Below are 16,282 nucleotides of genomic sequence, written 5' to 3'. Positions count from 1 at the left end.
TAGCCTTCTCCTTGGAGCCAATCCCTGCTTCAGGAGTGCCGAAGAAAGTAAGGCGATCAGAACACACAATCCTCCGGGGGATTTAACGCCGGTCACTCACCGGTCTGCTTCTCCCGGATGCTGGCCGCCATCTTCCCCTGGTGTTCGGGCCGACTCCGCCCCCCTCACCGCCGCGCCATCACCAGCCCAGCAAACGTGGCGCGCCGGAGGACTACGCGGGTTCTTGCAGGAGCGCGGCGGGCGGAGTCTGCCGAACTCGTGCTCGACCCGTCGGCGCTGATGCTGTTTGCCCTGGGAGTTGCTTCCTTTGAGAAAGGGAGACACTAAGTAGACCGGCGTCCCCGTTCTGCTTCTTGGGGAACGGGGGTTGGGATTTAGCATTTTCCTGTCGTGTTCTGCGGCTCGTTCGGGACCTTCACCTTGTTGGCCACAGTTGGTCGGATGGTTGGTGCCGGACGGCTGGATTGATGTGTTTTATGGGACTTTCCAGCATGAAAGCGGATTGGCGCACTTCAGTTTTCATTTCTGGCCAAACCTATCGCTTCGATGCTTTTAGGGAGCTGTTATCGTTTGTTCTTCTCCAATACATTTACAACTAACGGACCTTGCGCCCGCAGGAAAAAAACGCTAGGATGGCAACATTCTTACAACTGAAAAGTACGCGTAGGATCTTGTTCTTTGAACTTTTGCGTCACTTATTGCACCTTACAACAGAAGCAAACCTGCAACTTTTCCGAATGCTAACTAAATCCCCATACCTCTTGATTTTTCAGGGTGTCTTTGGGCTGACTGGAACTGGATTTAGAATCTGAAGAGCTAGTTTAGCATACCTATCTCGAGGCAGGCATTGAACGCAATTACTTCAGGAATAAAAAAAGACTGTACAACATTGTATTTGCCTCCCCAAAATATCAAGAATGATAGAAGTTCCACTCTTTCTAGCAGTGGTTAATTATCCCTGCATTTCACAGGCAGTTTCTACCACAGGCCTAATTTCTGGGCATTAAATTTATGAAGATAGGTAGATTAAGTATTTTTGTAACAAATCTCATTTCTATATCAGAGTAGTTAGGATCCAGAAGGTTTTGTCATCTGTAGCAAAAATTGAACATCCAAGAGCTGATTTCCTTCAAAACAATTTACTTTTTAAATACATGTCTGACATTGATAATAAATCAAAGGAAATTGAAATTGAAGCAAAATGAAAAAAGCAAAAGAGGAATAGAAGTTCCACCTGTGTTAGATGAGATTTTGGATTTAGTTTTGATATAGAGTCAGATCCAATCTTGAATCTAAGCAGCATTTGGGAATGAATCTTTTGGCAAAATGACTTTTGTCATATTCCATTTTGATAAAAACATATATAGTGATGACACAGAAGCTGTGTTCAGACAATTGCAATAAAAAAGCTTTTATTGGTAACTCCCTTGTTAGAAAATGCTTCCTTAGCTTCCATTCCAGGCAAAATCCAAAACATTGGTTACAATTTTTCTAAAGCCCTATTAACTCCTAAAATTTTAAATTATAGTTTTTCTACATAAGAACTATAAAATTTTCAGTAAAAGGTCTTTTGGTAAAAGAGCTTTTGGTAAAAATTTGAGGGTCTTCTCTTCATCCGTTCCCATTCTGGAATTGTTTCTGTAATTATTTTTTGTCTAATTACTGTCTGGTCACAGCTGTTCTAAAAGCTTAGATTTCTGAGCAAATTACTGAACGTGGAAACAAGTAACTTTTACATACATTTTAATAGAATTCCAGTTTGAAAAATGAACCAGGAAGTTTATTTTTTCTTGCTGTAGCTTCACACCTTCACTAAAAGGCAGAAACAGGCCAATTTCTTATAAATTGATTATACAACACTGGCTGCACATATGCCTTCCTTTCACTTTTACAAGGGCTAAAAACTTAAATCTTAAATAAACTTAAAGGTCAGTTTGTCACATTTATGGAATGCTGGAACAGACCTTTGATCACTCAAAAGGAATTGGATTGACACACTATTCTAATCAACTATTCATTTTCTTGTAGCATATGATTCTTTAGAAATCAATCATTTATAAACTATTTGCTATTTTTAAAAACAATTTTAAGTGAAACACCCCCTTCCCCCGAATTGGATCTTGACTGACTTTAAGGTATCTGAAATTAGGACGTAGGTTTCATCTAAACTTTTCAGAATATGCTTGCATCTGGATATAACTTATTGTAATACTGGTAGTACAATTCACTTTGAAAGTGTTAGTATGGTTAAGTTTTCACTTTCAGATTAAATTCTTTTTGGTGAGACAGTGGCAACTTTAAACAACCTTTGAACAATCCTTGGAACAATTATATATTATTTTCATGCATTCAAAAGAAACTATAAATTCTGAAGTTTTTATTTGGACATGGAAAGTACATCAGTAACATTTGATCAAATTGTGATATATGTTTACCCATCCACCCATCTATTCATCCTTTATAGGTTTATCCCACATTTAATTTTGTCATTAGAGTCACAATGTTTAATTTTTCTCTAAAGAATTTGGATCAACAGTATATAAGGAATAAACATGTAACACTTTTAACTAAGAAATCCTTGATTTATTGCACTTTACATGGATATATAGATATATGTATATATACATACAAAAGACAGTTCTTCCATGTTGCTACAAGTAACTTAAAATCAAAATATGACACATTGGAAGTTACAAAAGGCTTCTTGAAATAGTTTTACACAAACCAAAATTTACAAATTTGTAACTACACACAAGTTTTCTATTCCACTTTGTTTTCTTAATGCTAAGTTTCATCTTTTAATAGTACGCATTTCCTTTTTCACATGTATTTTTTTCAATAGATACTTGTGTTAGAATGAATAATAGTAAATTCATGAATCTTATTTCAAGTACCTGAGCTCAAAAGAAATACTGCTGCCCTGGATTAACACACATTTATAAATTCTATTAATTTACTTCTTTGTTGTAATCAGTAGATACAGTATTATACAGTCTAGCAAAGTTCAAATTCAACTACTATCATAATTGGAAGAATGTGATCCTCTGTGCAGATAAATTGAGAGATGATTAAGGCATATCTTATTTCCTTACAATCCATCCCCATAAACTGCTATAAAATTTGGCTAGATGATAGAATCACATGTTAAGAGCAAATAATGGATTATAAGAAAAACATCCAATATCAATCATGACACATAAGCACCATTGACTCTGGGCAACAAAGGGAATCTCAATATTTATAAAGTATGACACAAAGAAATGGGATGATATTGTACCAATTTCACTGTAAAATAATTTGTGACTGGAGCAATAATAAACTTTGATGAGATGGAACATCCAGTAGCTAATTCTAGTTGTCATTACCCAATATGAAATTTTGGAAGAAAAACGGCTTTTTCATCATCATACCCATCCATATTTTAACATCGTTGATAGTACTGATTTATATTACTACCTGGTTTCCACTAGAACCAATCAGACATTAGGCAAAAAAATATGGTCCTTATGTAGAAAAAACATGACCAGGAGCAAAGCTACCAATTCTGTACATTTGTAAAATATTTCTCAAATGTATCTTCTTTAAAAGCAAATGAATACTGAAAAACACATTAAAAACATTCTAGTAAAGGCATGGTGATGTTACTAAAAAAGCTATAATTTCTCATTAGATACATTGAAAGGTCTTTTAAAAACTACAGATATAACCATGTTATTCACTCACCAAAAGGCTATTTGTATGTGACAAAACAATGAAAGTATAAAGTTCACTAAAAATTTTTTGTCTATATCCTGTAAAACATCTATAAAGATATGAAATGTGAGAATTACTAACATTTAATTCTGAAAATGTTTTTGAATTGTCGATAAGCAATTTTTCTAAGCAACATACAGAAATATTTAGTAACCCTCCAGAAAGTTTCCCTTGTTCAATTGTCACATACTCCTTAAATATCAAATGGAATTTTTAACTTACATTAATTCCACTGGAAAATTAAATTAAAATATTCTAATTAATTCCAACATACAATCAAAGTCTCAGTGGAAATCAATAAACCTCAAAGTAGTTTTTAAACTAAATCTGTCAATTTCTCAAAAATGCCAAGATAAAAATCTCACTTTTCAAATGAAAATGTAAAATAACCATATTTACATGAAACACCTTCTAGACAATGTCATATATTAGACTATGAGTTCTAGTCCTGCCTTGGGCTGAGTAACCATAGATCAGTCACTTTTTCTCAGTCCTAGGAACTAGGTGATGGGGGAAACCTGCAAGGATTTGTCCAGATAGCTTCTGAGAATCAAACATGATTGAATGGAAGGGAAAAAAGTATATTAATAAAATTACCTCCAAGGTATAAGCATAGTACTTGTGGAGTATTCAAAAGTGTGCATAATAACCCATTTTTTAAAAAAAATAAATAAATTACAAAATACCACATACAGGCAATCTTCAATTAGCAGACATTTGTTCAGCAACTCTTCAAAGTTACATTGGTCTTGCACAAATTATGACTGGCCCTTGGAGCTTTGGCCCTCCCAACAATCCTGCAGTAACATCATTGCAATCTGAGCACTTGGCAACCTGTTTGCACTTAGTGGGTTGCCAAGCATCCTGCAATCATGTGATCAAAAGTCAATGGGGAAGCTGCAGGGAGGGCTGCAAGTTATTGGAGTGTCATTGGATCACCCCACACCCCTCCCAGACCCCACATAACACCTCATGGACCCTTTCCCATTGGACAGCAGCTACTTACTTTCCCGCCACCTTGGGACTTGCACTTTCCCTTTGGTTGTGAGAAGCTGCCAGGGAGTTATCTAACAATTGTGGGATTAATTTAATAACCATCAGGAATTGCCTTTGTTAAGCAATGCAATTGTGCTTTACAGCCACATTGCTTAGCAATGGAAATTCCAGCCCCAATTATTGTCATAAGCTGAGGACTACTTGTAAATCAGTAATATAGTTGGTCATTGATCCACAAGCTTTATCTGGTTGGGTAGCTAGAATTTAATTAATTCACACTGAGGAAAAAATCTGAATCAAATGTTATCTCAATCACGCTGAAAAACAGGGCCCACCAAACTGCTTGTTTACAGAGGGGACTGAATTTGTGTAATACTGAAATAGAATCTTCAGAACTAAGTAGATTTCTGAAAGCCAGGAAATAAATGTTCCCTTTCAAACACATTTTTTATTCTTTTAATATAAGAAATTGAAATTTGTGGTTAGAAGCTGTGGGAGTAGAAATATTCCATCCATTCTACTGAAATATTAACTCCATCATGCCTTGAGTGCTTCTTCTACAGATGAATTCAAGTAGTTGTAATATTCTGTACCTACTGTAAGCTTTATTTCAAATCACTTATATGCTTGCCAAGGATGAAACTCTACTAATAAAGTAGTTATCACTATATTCTGATATTTTGCTGAACATTTCAGAATAATGTACACTGTATACTTTTCACCCACACAATTAATTTTCAATAATTGAAATTCAAACAATTTAGAATAGCATGGATAAGCTCTGGAAGTTACTATTGTGCAATTTAATAAGTGACGACAGAAATTACTTTTAAATGATAAACTACTGTGATTAATCTTTCAGCTCAGCACAATCCAACAAAACCAACAGGAAATGTGGCTCATAGGAAAACAGGAATTTGCTTTTTCTCCCCCTAGTAAAAGCTCATATCAATTTGAATTAAAACCATTTAAAGGAGTTGGCGTATCTATACATGTGTATGAAAATGTTATGTGTGTGCATAAATTATTCCATCACCTATTTCATAAGATTTAATACTCTACAACATGGTGTATCTATAATGCATCCAACATAATAGATTTTAGAAAAATGAAATCAAACACATAATCTTTCTAGTTAAGCACTGAGTAGGGAATGGCATTTCTAACTTTGGTATTTATGAGACATATATAAAGCTAACTCATCTCAGCCATCTTCTAAAGATCTCATTTAAATCAAATGATATTTGCTTCAATTTGCATAAATGTGAGGATAATTCTTAATAACATCTACATATATTTTCTATAGTATGCATAACTTGTAGAAAGTAATTTCAGAATGAAACATCCTATTCCAGGTTTGAAATAGCTGCTTTAGTCTAAAACAGATTGAAATTTAGACTTTTCCCAATATAGTCAGAATGGCAAGGGTAGAACTGTTGTTTCAAGGAAAAAGCATGTCCAAACATCTCTAACTGAAATAATGAAACTGAGTTAACAAACACATCTGATGCCAATTATAGCTTTTCTGAATATCAAATTTCTATAATGCAGTTTTTAAAAATCCCTTTATATTCAAAACTATGTATTTTTTAAAAAAATAGAATGATGACAGAACGGAAACAGATTTATTTGGGCATAATCCCACAAATGTTCAAAGCATTACAAATATTTAAGAGAAGATAATATGAGGTAATATTTATTTTTCCCCCCATGTTTATAATTAATAGCTAGAATACTTTAAAGGGGTTTGTGTGTGAAATTAACATCTCCTGAATCAGAAACCCACATAAATAAAAATAAATCCACACCTCAAATCTTTACACAAATTCACAATATATAAAAGCTGATATATTAAAATTTGGAAAGGGTTCCTGAATGCATTTGCAGAAGTTTTGATGTGCAACATTTATGTAAAATGGAAAGTATACTACACTATCAAACAACCAGTTACTCGCTGGTTTGGCCAAAAAACAAAACCCAGAACAAATATAATGCAAAATTGATTTAAAAGCTTTGTTTGCTCATCACTTTGAAACACTGTTCAAAATGTAAAGACTGAAACTATGCATTTCCATGATCAAGTTTTAAACCTGCGAGGATGAATATGTCTGTTTTCCAGTAGGCAAGTAGCAACCTTCTTGTGTGCTTCATCATTCAATTTTCAGTATCCATTTTAGTGATTAACATACTCTTGTATGTAATAGGGCACGTCGGATGGCAATATCCAGAACTTTTTTAAAATTCTCATAAGATTTTGTTATTGGAAGTTGTAAACAGTTAAGGTCTCTTTTTCCAATTGGATATTTTATATGCTGAAACATGACTGAAGGGTCAGGATCAAAGCCAATGGGTGGAATACTGCGGATGCCAGTTGCAAATACTAAGATATCCTCTAGAGTTACAGATGACTCACCACCTACATCAAGAAATATGAAGATTGTTTTGAAAAAGCCATTGTAGTTAATCAAAATATAACATTAGTTAAGAAGTTACAGATGAACTGGAATAACAACATTTTAGGAAATAACAACATTCAGGAAATTGTAACTGCAATATAATGTAAAATAAAAGTGCAAAACCATCCTTTCTCCACCAATAGTGCAATCTGATGTTTCTTATTTTACAGGTACAAATATATTCCAAAAGTTCAAACTTCTAGAAGTAGGCAATATCCCATTTTCTTACCTTCTGTCTCCTGTAAGTAACCCATCCAGAAATCAAGGCATCTGGCCTTATCTGTTCCTGATAAATAGTGAATTGTAAAGAGATCACCAAGAAGTTTTGCTGAAAGTTTCTCAGGTTTGTGACATAATATGCTACAGAATGCATCGGGATTCATCTGTATTTTTTCCAAAACACCAAGTGTTTTCAAACCTTGTCTAAAACTTTTGGGGAAATAGAGGGAGAGATACAAAGAAAAAAACCTCTATGAGTCTTTTGTGCTGTTTCTTAAATAAAAAGAACCTTGTGGACATTCCTCTTAATAAAGCAAAAACTTACTGGCTGATCTCTATTAGCAAGAGGATTTAAAATTATGCTTACAAAAGTGATTCCTGTGATTGCTTCAACTAGAAAGGCAAGCTCACGTATTCTTACTCATAGCTTGTATTGATTCATATTCCAAATCTACTAAAATCTCCTGAAATATATTGGAAAGCTTCATAACCTTTTGCTTGAATAACTTATGATTGTTGAAACAATCTGCAAAGGATTTCCAAGTGTTAAGTTATATCTTTTTTTAACCTACTCCACATTTTACCAAAATTATTAATTTTTTAATAATACTTGATTAAAGAGGAAAAAAACAATTTGGTGAAAATAACTAAGACATAATGAGCAAACATTTTAATGTACACCCACAGGACATCACCTAATATTTTCTTGCAAAACAGTTGAAATGATTCTTAATTAGTTAAAAATTTAAAAATGATAGGAATGATTTCCACAGCAAGCAAACCTTTCAAGTGGTAAAAGAATTCTTCTGATGACATGGTGATTCAGTATCTCATTCACCAATATATTCTTATCATGTAGTGCTGTTACAGGTTTCAAACATCCAATAGAAGCAAGATAGTCAGAGCAATCACTTATTGCTGATTCTAAGCTGCTCAGTGTTGTGGCAGATTTTATCTATAGAAGAAAACCAAGCGTATTTGCTCCATTAATAAACCATTCAAGCTAATACATTCCCTGGGAACAACTTGTTCCCTTCCTCCCGCCATACCTCCCCAGCTCTGTCACCACCATTATACTCTACTCCATCCCATCTCCCCAGTGGCAACCCCATCCCCAAATGTAGGCCCCCAAATTCTCAAGGATCTCCTCCCACTGTCTTCTACAACCACCCCTTGGAGGGGAAGTAAGGTACTCTGAGGCACTTTAACTTCACTAGTTCTGTGACACAATGATACCCACTAACCATCTCCCACTAGCACTCACAGGGGATCCTGGTTCTGTTGCTCTCACCAATTGGTAGAGAGCTTCATTCATCCCTCAAGTCCCACTAGCACTCACAGGGGATCCTGGTTCTGTTGCTCTCACCAATTGGTAGAGAGCTTCATTCATCCCTCAAGTCCCCTTGGTTCTCACCCAGAGAGAAAATAAGTCCTCAGTCTACAGTGGAAACCAATATGCCAGCAGTCAAGGCACTTAGGCATCAGATGGAAGCGACAATGACATGATCTAGTTGCTTTCTTCCTACTTGGGGCTACCAGGAGAATAAGCAAAATGATCTCCACAGTACTGTAACATCTCTCTGCCACCCTTATACCTCCAAACCCTCAGTATCCATCAGTGATAAACAGTGGTGCAGGAAGGAGCCATGCCCACAACCACTGTTCACAAGCACAGTTGGTATAACAAGTATGACCAGCAGAACTAAACAAATACAATCCATCCTCCAGTGTGACCTGAACAGGTCCCTGACAAGCAGACTGAGCTGGTGTGAAAAAAACCTCCACTGTCCTGTTGAAAAAACTGCTGCCAAATTCACAGATGCATCTTGGTAGGCAAGACTAGTACTGCAGAGTGGTTCATCCTGCAATCTGCTCCTTCAGCCTGAACAAGTCCAAAAATAGCCCAAGCAGGTCTATAAGTCTAACTTCCACCTAGGGTAAGTGCCACCTCACTCAAAAACATCCTTTAATACACCACAACACACAATCATGAGGACAGCCCATCTGTGACTCTCTTTCCTCTTTCTTACTGGAAGTTCCTACTGTCTTACAGAGCTATTGCTTACCTTCTTTATTGCCTGCAAAACGTCTTTATCAGCAACATCTTCTACTGTTGGCTTCACATTTTCCGTGCCATAGACAAGGCAGTGAAACAAGGTTTTAGAAAAGAAGCTAGGAGAGGAGCCTCCATGAACCAGAGAAACTGCAATCATTTTTCCTGCTTCATAGTATAAATTATCTTTAAGAGCTGCAAGTACAAATGGTACACTTACTGACTACAACTGATAGAAACTTGTTTTAATATGAGAAAAAAGTTAGACCAAAATCCATTCCATCCCCCATGATTCAGTCAGAACTGAAATTTCTTGGATGAGAATCAAAATGTTTTTAAAGAAAAACCAAAAAAGTCTGGTTGCCTTTTGAAACGCACGTTTGGGACAACCTGGTCCTGGATGATTGAGAATCTACATGGACATTTAGACCAAAAACTAGTATTATCTTTTTCTACACCATTAGTTAAAATTAGAGTCCTGTAAGGCCAAAAAAAGGCTCTTTCATTTCTTCTGAGAATTAGATACAAAATATGATTTGTTTTTGAACTTGGACATTCAAGTTTAGAATATGAGAATAGAATCAGCAAGAATAGTATCATTTCTGAAATTTCATTTGTTATATTTATGATTCCTTTTAATGTGTGCCCTTTGCTTATTATATTACACAGTTGACTACTATTCTCTGTTGAGTTAGAAATTCTGTTCTGAATCCTTAAATACCCCATCATTATATTTCATTGAATAAAACCTATATTACCTACAGTATTTAGGCATAAGGGCCTGAATTGGAAATGCCGTGTTTCCCTGAAAATAAGACCTAACTTGATTTTTAGACTTGCGCCCAATATAAGCCCTACCCCCAAAATAACCCCTAGCCCTAGTTAAGACTCCCATCCACTCCGTTGCACCTGGTTGCATGAGGTGGGCCAAGGTGCACAGGTAAAAATCAAGCTAGAGCGGGGATGGAGTGGGGTGGAGCTGCCCCATGGGCCCCATACCCGCTTACCTTAGGACAGTTGCAGCCAGGCCTCCCATGCCCTGACACCTGCCTCGCCTTACCGGCCCACTACTTCTGTAGCCGCTTGCCATTACTTGCATGCATCATCCCCAGTCTCTGTTTTGCGGTCAGAGGCCTTCAGGAAAGGGCTTTGCAGCTGAGAAACAAGTTCTAGATTGACATGTGCTGCACCCCCCACCAGTCTCTGTTTTGCCATCAGAGGCTTTCAGGAATGGCCTCTGCAGCTGAGAAATGAGCTCCGGATTGATGGTGAAAGGACTCTGACAGTGAAATGGAGCCCGGGGGGGCACCACACGTGTCAATCTGCAGCTCGTTTCTCGGCTCAGAGGCCTTTCCTGAAGGCCTCTGATGGTGAAATGAAGGCTGGGGGGGTTGTCATGTGCAAGTGGGCCGGAAGCAGCCACACCAGCTCCTGATGGGTGGGGCTCTTGGTGCTATCACCGCGAGGTGAGACAGTGGAAAAGACATCCCCTGAAAATAAGGTCTAATGCTTCTTTCAGAGGCAAAACGTAAAATAAAAATAAGACTGGGTCTTATTTTGGGGGAAACATAATTATTTATAATAGTTATAGTTATTATAAATAATAATGGCAAAACAAGTTCTGTTTGAGCTCTAACTTCTTTAATTACTTCTATTATTGCATACCACCAAATCATTATAAGAAATGTATTTTTAAAGCCTGGAAACTACCCAGGGAAAAATGTTGACTTAGCATGAGCTGAGCTGAGGTCAATAGAGGAAATTGAACTACAAGTAAGTAGGCTTGGTTGCTTAATGACTGTTTGAAGTTACAAGACACTCAGAAAAAAATATTTACAACCTCTCCTTGAAGTTATAACTGACACCCCCCTCCCCATTGATGTAGTAGCTTTTTTGGTGCTTGGCAACCTATTGGCAATTATAACTGGTTGTTAAGCATCCTGTGTTCATGCACAGTTTATTACTATTTGCAATTTTCTCTGTTGGCTTCCCCAGAAAGTCAATAGGGAAGCCAGCAGGGAAGATTACAAGCTGCTGCCGCCAGTAGAAGGATTTCCCTTCCCCTCCATGAAGAAGGGAAACTCCTGTCGAGGCTGGGTAAACAATGATCTTCGGGATGCAAAATTTCCTCCAGCCCAGCACTGGATCTCTCCCCTCTCCCCACTGGGAAGAAGATCTGAGCTTCTTTCCAATCTTCCTACTATTCAGAAATATTGTGTCCACTAGCTTTCTAGACAGAAATCTAACAAGCATTACATTTTTGAACAGTAAAAAGGCTCAATCCAGCCTTTCTTGCCTTCAAAAACATCCTGAATGCTGGTGCTTTTCTTGCAATTGTTCTGAATGGTATGAAAAGCCTCTTTGTATCATTCAGAAATATCATGTTTGCTAACTTTCTGGGTAGAAAACTAATGAATGCAATGTTTCTGAGGGGTAGAAAGGCCGGAAAAAGCCTTTTTGTTTGATTACTATATTATCTCACAATGTACCAGTAAGCCTCATTTTTGTTTTTACTTGCTGGAATAATTCTTCACCATTCATTAGGTCAGCTTATTCCAGCTAATGAAAAGAAGAAGTGATGCATTGTGAGATAATATTCTAATCAAATCTTCAGAGTTTGAAATAATTTTTAAAATGAGCCACACCAATTTCAGAGTATTGGGAATAATTAAAACAATGTGAAACAAGACAGCATTTACCCTGAACTTGACACAAAACTCCTAATAAATTCTGTTTGTTTTGTACTTAGCCCAAACTTCTGAAGTAGCCATTTTAAGATATTCTAACGCTATTAGAATAAAGGCCCCTACCTCTGCCAACATTATTTATGTCTAAATATAGGTAGCAATCAAAGCTGCGTCCCCTCCTGGTGTAAATTACATGTCAAGCTTACCTTGAGAATCAAAGGACAAGTTCTTTGAGTGCTCCCCTTCAAACAATGATGAATTCTGAAGATGAAGCATCAGCAATTGAAAAAAATCTTCCTTTGATGAGCAACAGAGATCCACCTCTATTTTATTCCTGACGTTTATATAGTTTACTTCAATAGTATTAGCAGGATTGAAGTTCCGCTTCTGAAATCCTTTTAGAGCACTACCCCAGATATTTTGTCTGATGATATTCAATCTTGTTGGTTTGGTATTAATCTGTAATCTTAATTCCTTGAGAATTTTGGAGACTTCTCTTTTCTGCATTCCAAGTTGCCTGTTTGAATAGCAAAGCATCTATTTAGTACTTCAGCAATAATTCTGATAGTAAGCAAGTATCAGGAGTATTTTGTATAAAATTTATATATAAAATTATTTAATAGTAATGGCCTAATTTTAGATAGGGAAACAAAAGGATTATTCTGCATCCCAATCTGAGAGCAGTTTAGACTCATTAAAGAAGCATCTAAAATCACATTTCTATTGAGATAGCAAATGTGGGTTGTGGTATTGGTTGTAACAGAAAGTCTTGAATGGAATTCTGATTAATACTTCTATCAATAGAAGTATAGATCTTTATACCTCTTGAAAATGTGCACCGGAGAGTAATTTTCTTGGAAGAGTATAATCACTTCCAAATATTTGTGGGAGTGAAGTACTTCTACAACTGAGATCATTGGATTGTAATCCTATCTCGTAATGGAAAATCCTGTCTATCTGCATGCCCATTTAGATTTAAAGCCTATATTACCAATTTTGAAACAGCGTGCAAAAGCTTAAATTGTATTTATTATTATTTTACAGTACTCAGTATTAGAAGGCAAACTATTTTTTAAAAACCAAACTAGTAGAACCAGATGAGTCCAACCAAAAGTATTGGGAAAGTGTTGCAAGAGAGAGTGGCATTCAACGAGTGCTTCCATATACCCACTCAGTTTTCCTGGGCCCAATTCTGAGGTATGGTTGGTGGATGCTCTCTCTTAAAATATTGAACAAATTTTTATTTGTCAACTTGGTTGATCTCCCTACGAATGGAAGTAATCTTGGAGGATAAAAAAATTCAACAGCTATTTGAAATGTGATCTAAAGAAAAGTTATGCAAAGTACCCAATTACCCATGTTTTTAAAACTCAGTCATTAAATGCAACTCTTCGTTAACTTACATTTTTTTAGAAGACAAATTCCTTACTGAAGGACTGATGAAGGGAGATGGGGATAAAAATCTGTTATTAGAAGAGGGAAGATCTAGTTGTGAACATGGAGTAAAACCATTGGAGCACACCATCTTTGGGGACCTGAAGGGAAAAAGAGCATCCCCAAGAATAATTTAATTTTTACCAAAGTTAGAGATTTGTTTTCACAAATCACAAGCTGAAAACACACAAATCCAAGCACATACATACATACATACATACATACATATATATATATATCATCCCAAACCTACTTTGAAGGCAGTTCTTCATAATCCAAATAGTTCTATTTACAATAAATAATGCATCAAAAGCTAGATTGTTTTTTTTAAAGTTAAATGAATTATGCTGGTTTCATAGAAAGGTTTGTTAATATTGCATAAATGTTTACAGATTTTTTTATGCACAAGAGCACATCAGTTGCTAAGAGAGCAGCTTTTCTGGTGGTTAAAAAAACCTGCTTTAAAGAATTTCTAAGAGATACATGGAATTCACCATGAAATGCTTGCTTTAATATACATTCTGGTTAGTTATAATTTAGCAAAATACAGATATGCAAGAAAGTAGCTTGAGCACAAATATTTGGAAGCTTTTGATGCAGTACAACTCAAACTGCAGCTGATCTTCTATTATACTCGACAATTTCCTGAGATATGGTTTTTAGCATTAGTTTCAAATATTTACAATAGATTGTCAGTATGAGTGACATAACAGTATAAAGTAAGAAAATAAAGCATCAATTTGTTATGATTATGTAGGAAATTGAAAAGAAATGAGTATATGAGTCTGAACTCACTGTAGCACATTTCAGCTTATTTATATCATATTCAACTTTGATTAGCATAAGCGCAACCTATGGGCAATATTATTGCTGTTCTTATATTCTTACTTTTATTTTATAGACTTTAAGGCAGGGGTGTCAAACTGGTGGCCCATGGGCCGAATGTGTCATGCATAGGCCACGCCCACCCCAACTCTGTGAATGGGAAAAATGTTGCAGAAGTCACGTGACGCCAACATGACGTGGCAAGTTTGACACCTATGCTTTAAGATGATGCACGTTTCTATCTATTTTATTCACAACCACCATCTTGTGAAACAAAATGGTTGGGCTGACAGCCAGTCATACAGCTGGTTGCTATAACTAGGACAGGACTAGAGAACCTCATGATCTCCTAGTTTTTAGTCCAGCACCTTAACTACTATACCAAATTGGCTCTCTATAAAACTTTTTCACATGCTTGTGAGAAGACTGAAATCACATGCCTGATATGGATGCCAAGGTGGGATCCTGGAGACTGTCTAGGGCATTTGGGTGATGGATCTTCCATCAAATTGTCTCCGTCTGCTTTTTCTGGCAAACTCAAAGAACGCTTTCGCCATTTCTGAGCACTGCCTATATAACAAAGTAATCAAATGTGGGTTTTTTTTCATAAGCATTAAAAGCTTTCAGTTAATTCAAGCTTCATATGAGCAGTGGGTTCTTACCATTTGATTTGGCAAGGATGGTCCTACATTCAGTGCATTCCCAGTTTAGCTCCAAGCTTGTTAGTGAGGAACATGCCAAATGAGTTCCACTAGAACCACAATATTGACAGCGTTTTATTTCCCATTTGCTAAAAGGAAGGGAAAATGTATTATTAATTATAACAATAACTTTAATTCTGCAAAGCTACATAGACAGTATCATTTTTTCTGAAAAGGAATTAATTTCACATTTATTGGGATGTAACAAAATACAAGAGTGAAAGCACTTTAAATTATTTTATAGGTTGCCTTTCTATCAGGAAATGAATTTATTGATACTTAATGCAACGGTTTGACTACATTTTGTTCTACAATGCACTATTATTGAATAACTGCTAATAAATAGGATGACATACATTACAAATAAGAATTGTCACAGAAAAAGCTACCGCATCAAACAATCACAAACCATTTAGAGTCTAATCTATGGGCAACTCAGTCCTACAGATAATCTATGCTGTCATTCTTAAAAGCTTTCTGAGAAAACCAAATTTTCACCATTTGACAGAAAGCTATTAACAATATAGCTTCAATGGGAAGTGACAAAAAAGCCTTACACAAACTTCCCACTAACTTCAAAGGGTAGATATAGATGAGGATCCTTAATCGTTATCTGATTGCAAATAAGCATATACTTATACTTTTTAAAAGAGATACCTTTTTCATAACTACTGTTTATTATAATAAAAGGAATTATTCAATATTTCAAAGAAACAACGAGTTTGCCAAATACAATAAATTTGGTGCAGTGATTAAGCAGCTGGTCTAGAAAACAGGAAACTGTGAATTCTAGACCCATTTTTAGGAATGAAAGCCAGCTGGATGATCTTTTTCTCAGTCCAACTCATTTAACACCAGGTTGCTATTATGGAGAAAATAGGAGGAGGAATAAGCATTGTATATGTTCCCTGCCTTGATTTTTTTAATTCTAATTTTGTTTGCTACATTTCAAAAACTATTACGAAATTAGATATGCATAGCGACAAAGACAGCATATATTACTACCTATCAGGCTCATTGTAGTCTCTTCCATTTTTGCAAAGGCATCTTTTAATATCACAATGTTGGTAACGTTGAAGTAGTTCTTGATAGGCATTCTGTTCTAATTCCCAGGAGGCATCTCTGGAATCATTTAAACATTTATTAGAATACTTTAAT

General features: G+C 36.0%; 2 protein-coding genes across 3 annotated transcripts in view; both read right to left on the bottom strand.

Moving 5' to 3' along the window:
• Window positions 1-157, bottom strand: part of SCFD1 (sec1 family domain containing 1) — a 41,100-nt gene extending 40,943 nt beyond the window's left edge. For both annotated transcript variants that reach the window (XM_087921853.1, XM_026710722.2), the window contains exon 1: window positions 101-157. Coding sequence is in view for 1 of the 2 variants with exons in the window: in XM_026710722.2 (XP_026566507.2) it covers window positions 101-131 (31 nt within the window). In the remaining variant the exon portion in view is untranslated. The remainder of the gene's footprint in view (window positions 1-100) is intronic.
• Window positions 158-6,357: 6,200 nt separating this feature from the next.
• G2E3 (G2/M-phase specific E3 ubiquitin protein ligase) overlaps window positions 6,358-16,282 on the bottom strand; it is a 33,667-nt gene continuing 23,742 nt past the window's right edge. The window contains exons 9-17 of the mRNA XM_026710710.2: window positions 16,130-16,246; window positions 15,086-15,213; window positions 14,864-14,993; window positions 13,568-13,699; window positions 12,371-12,681; window positions 9,491-9,672; window positions 8,207-8,379; window positions 7,435-7,634; window positions 6,358-7,165 (exon numbers count right to left, since the gene is read on the bottom strand). Of these exons, the coding sequence (XP_026566495.1) occupies window positions 6,930-7,165; window positions 7,435-7,634; window positions 8,207-8,379; window positions 9,491-9,672; window positions 12,371-12,681; window positions 13,568-13,699; window positions 14,864-14,993; window positions 15,086-15,213; window positions 16,130-16,246 (1,609 nt within the window). The 3' untranslated portion in view covers window positions 6,358-6,929. The remainder of the gene's footprint in view (window positions 7,166-7,434; window positions 7,635-8,206; window positions 8,380-9,490; window positions 9,673-12,370; window positions 12,682-13,567; window positions 13,700-14,863; window positions 14,994-15,085; window positions 15,214-16,129; window positions 16,247-16,282) is intronic.

The sequence above is a fragment of the Pseudonaja textilis genome, chromosome 1, assembly GCF_049901715.1.
Source record: "Pseudonaja textilis isolate UNSWEBS1 chromosome 1, rPseTex1.2, whole genome shotgun sequence".
NCBI classification, from domain to species: Eukaryota; Metazoa; Chordata; class Lepidosauria; order Squamata; family Elapidae; genus Pseudonaja; species Pseudonaja textilis.
The sequence above is the reverse complement of the archived record's forward strand: the minus strand, read 5'-3'. Positions and strand labels throughout refer to the sequence as shown.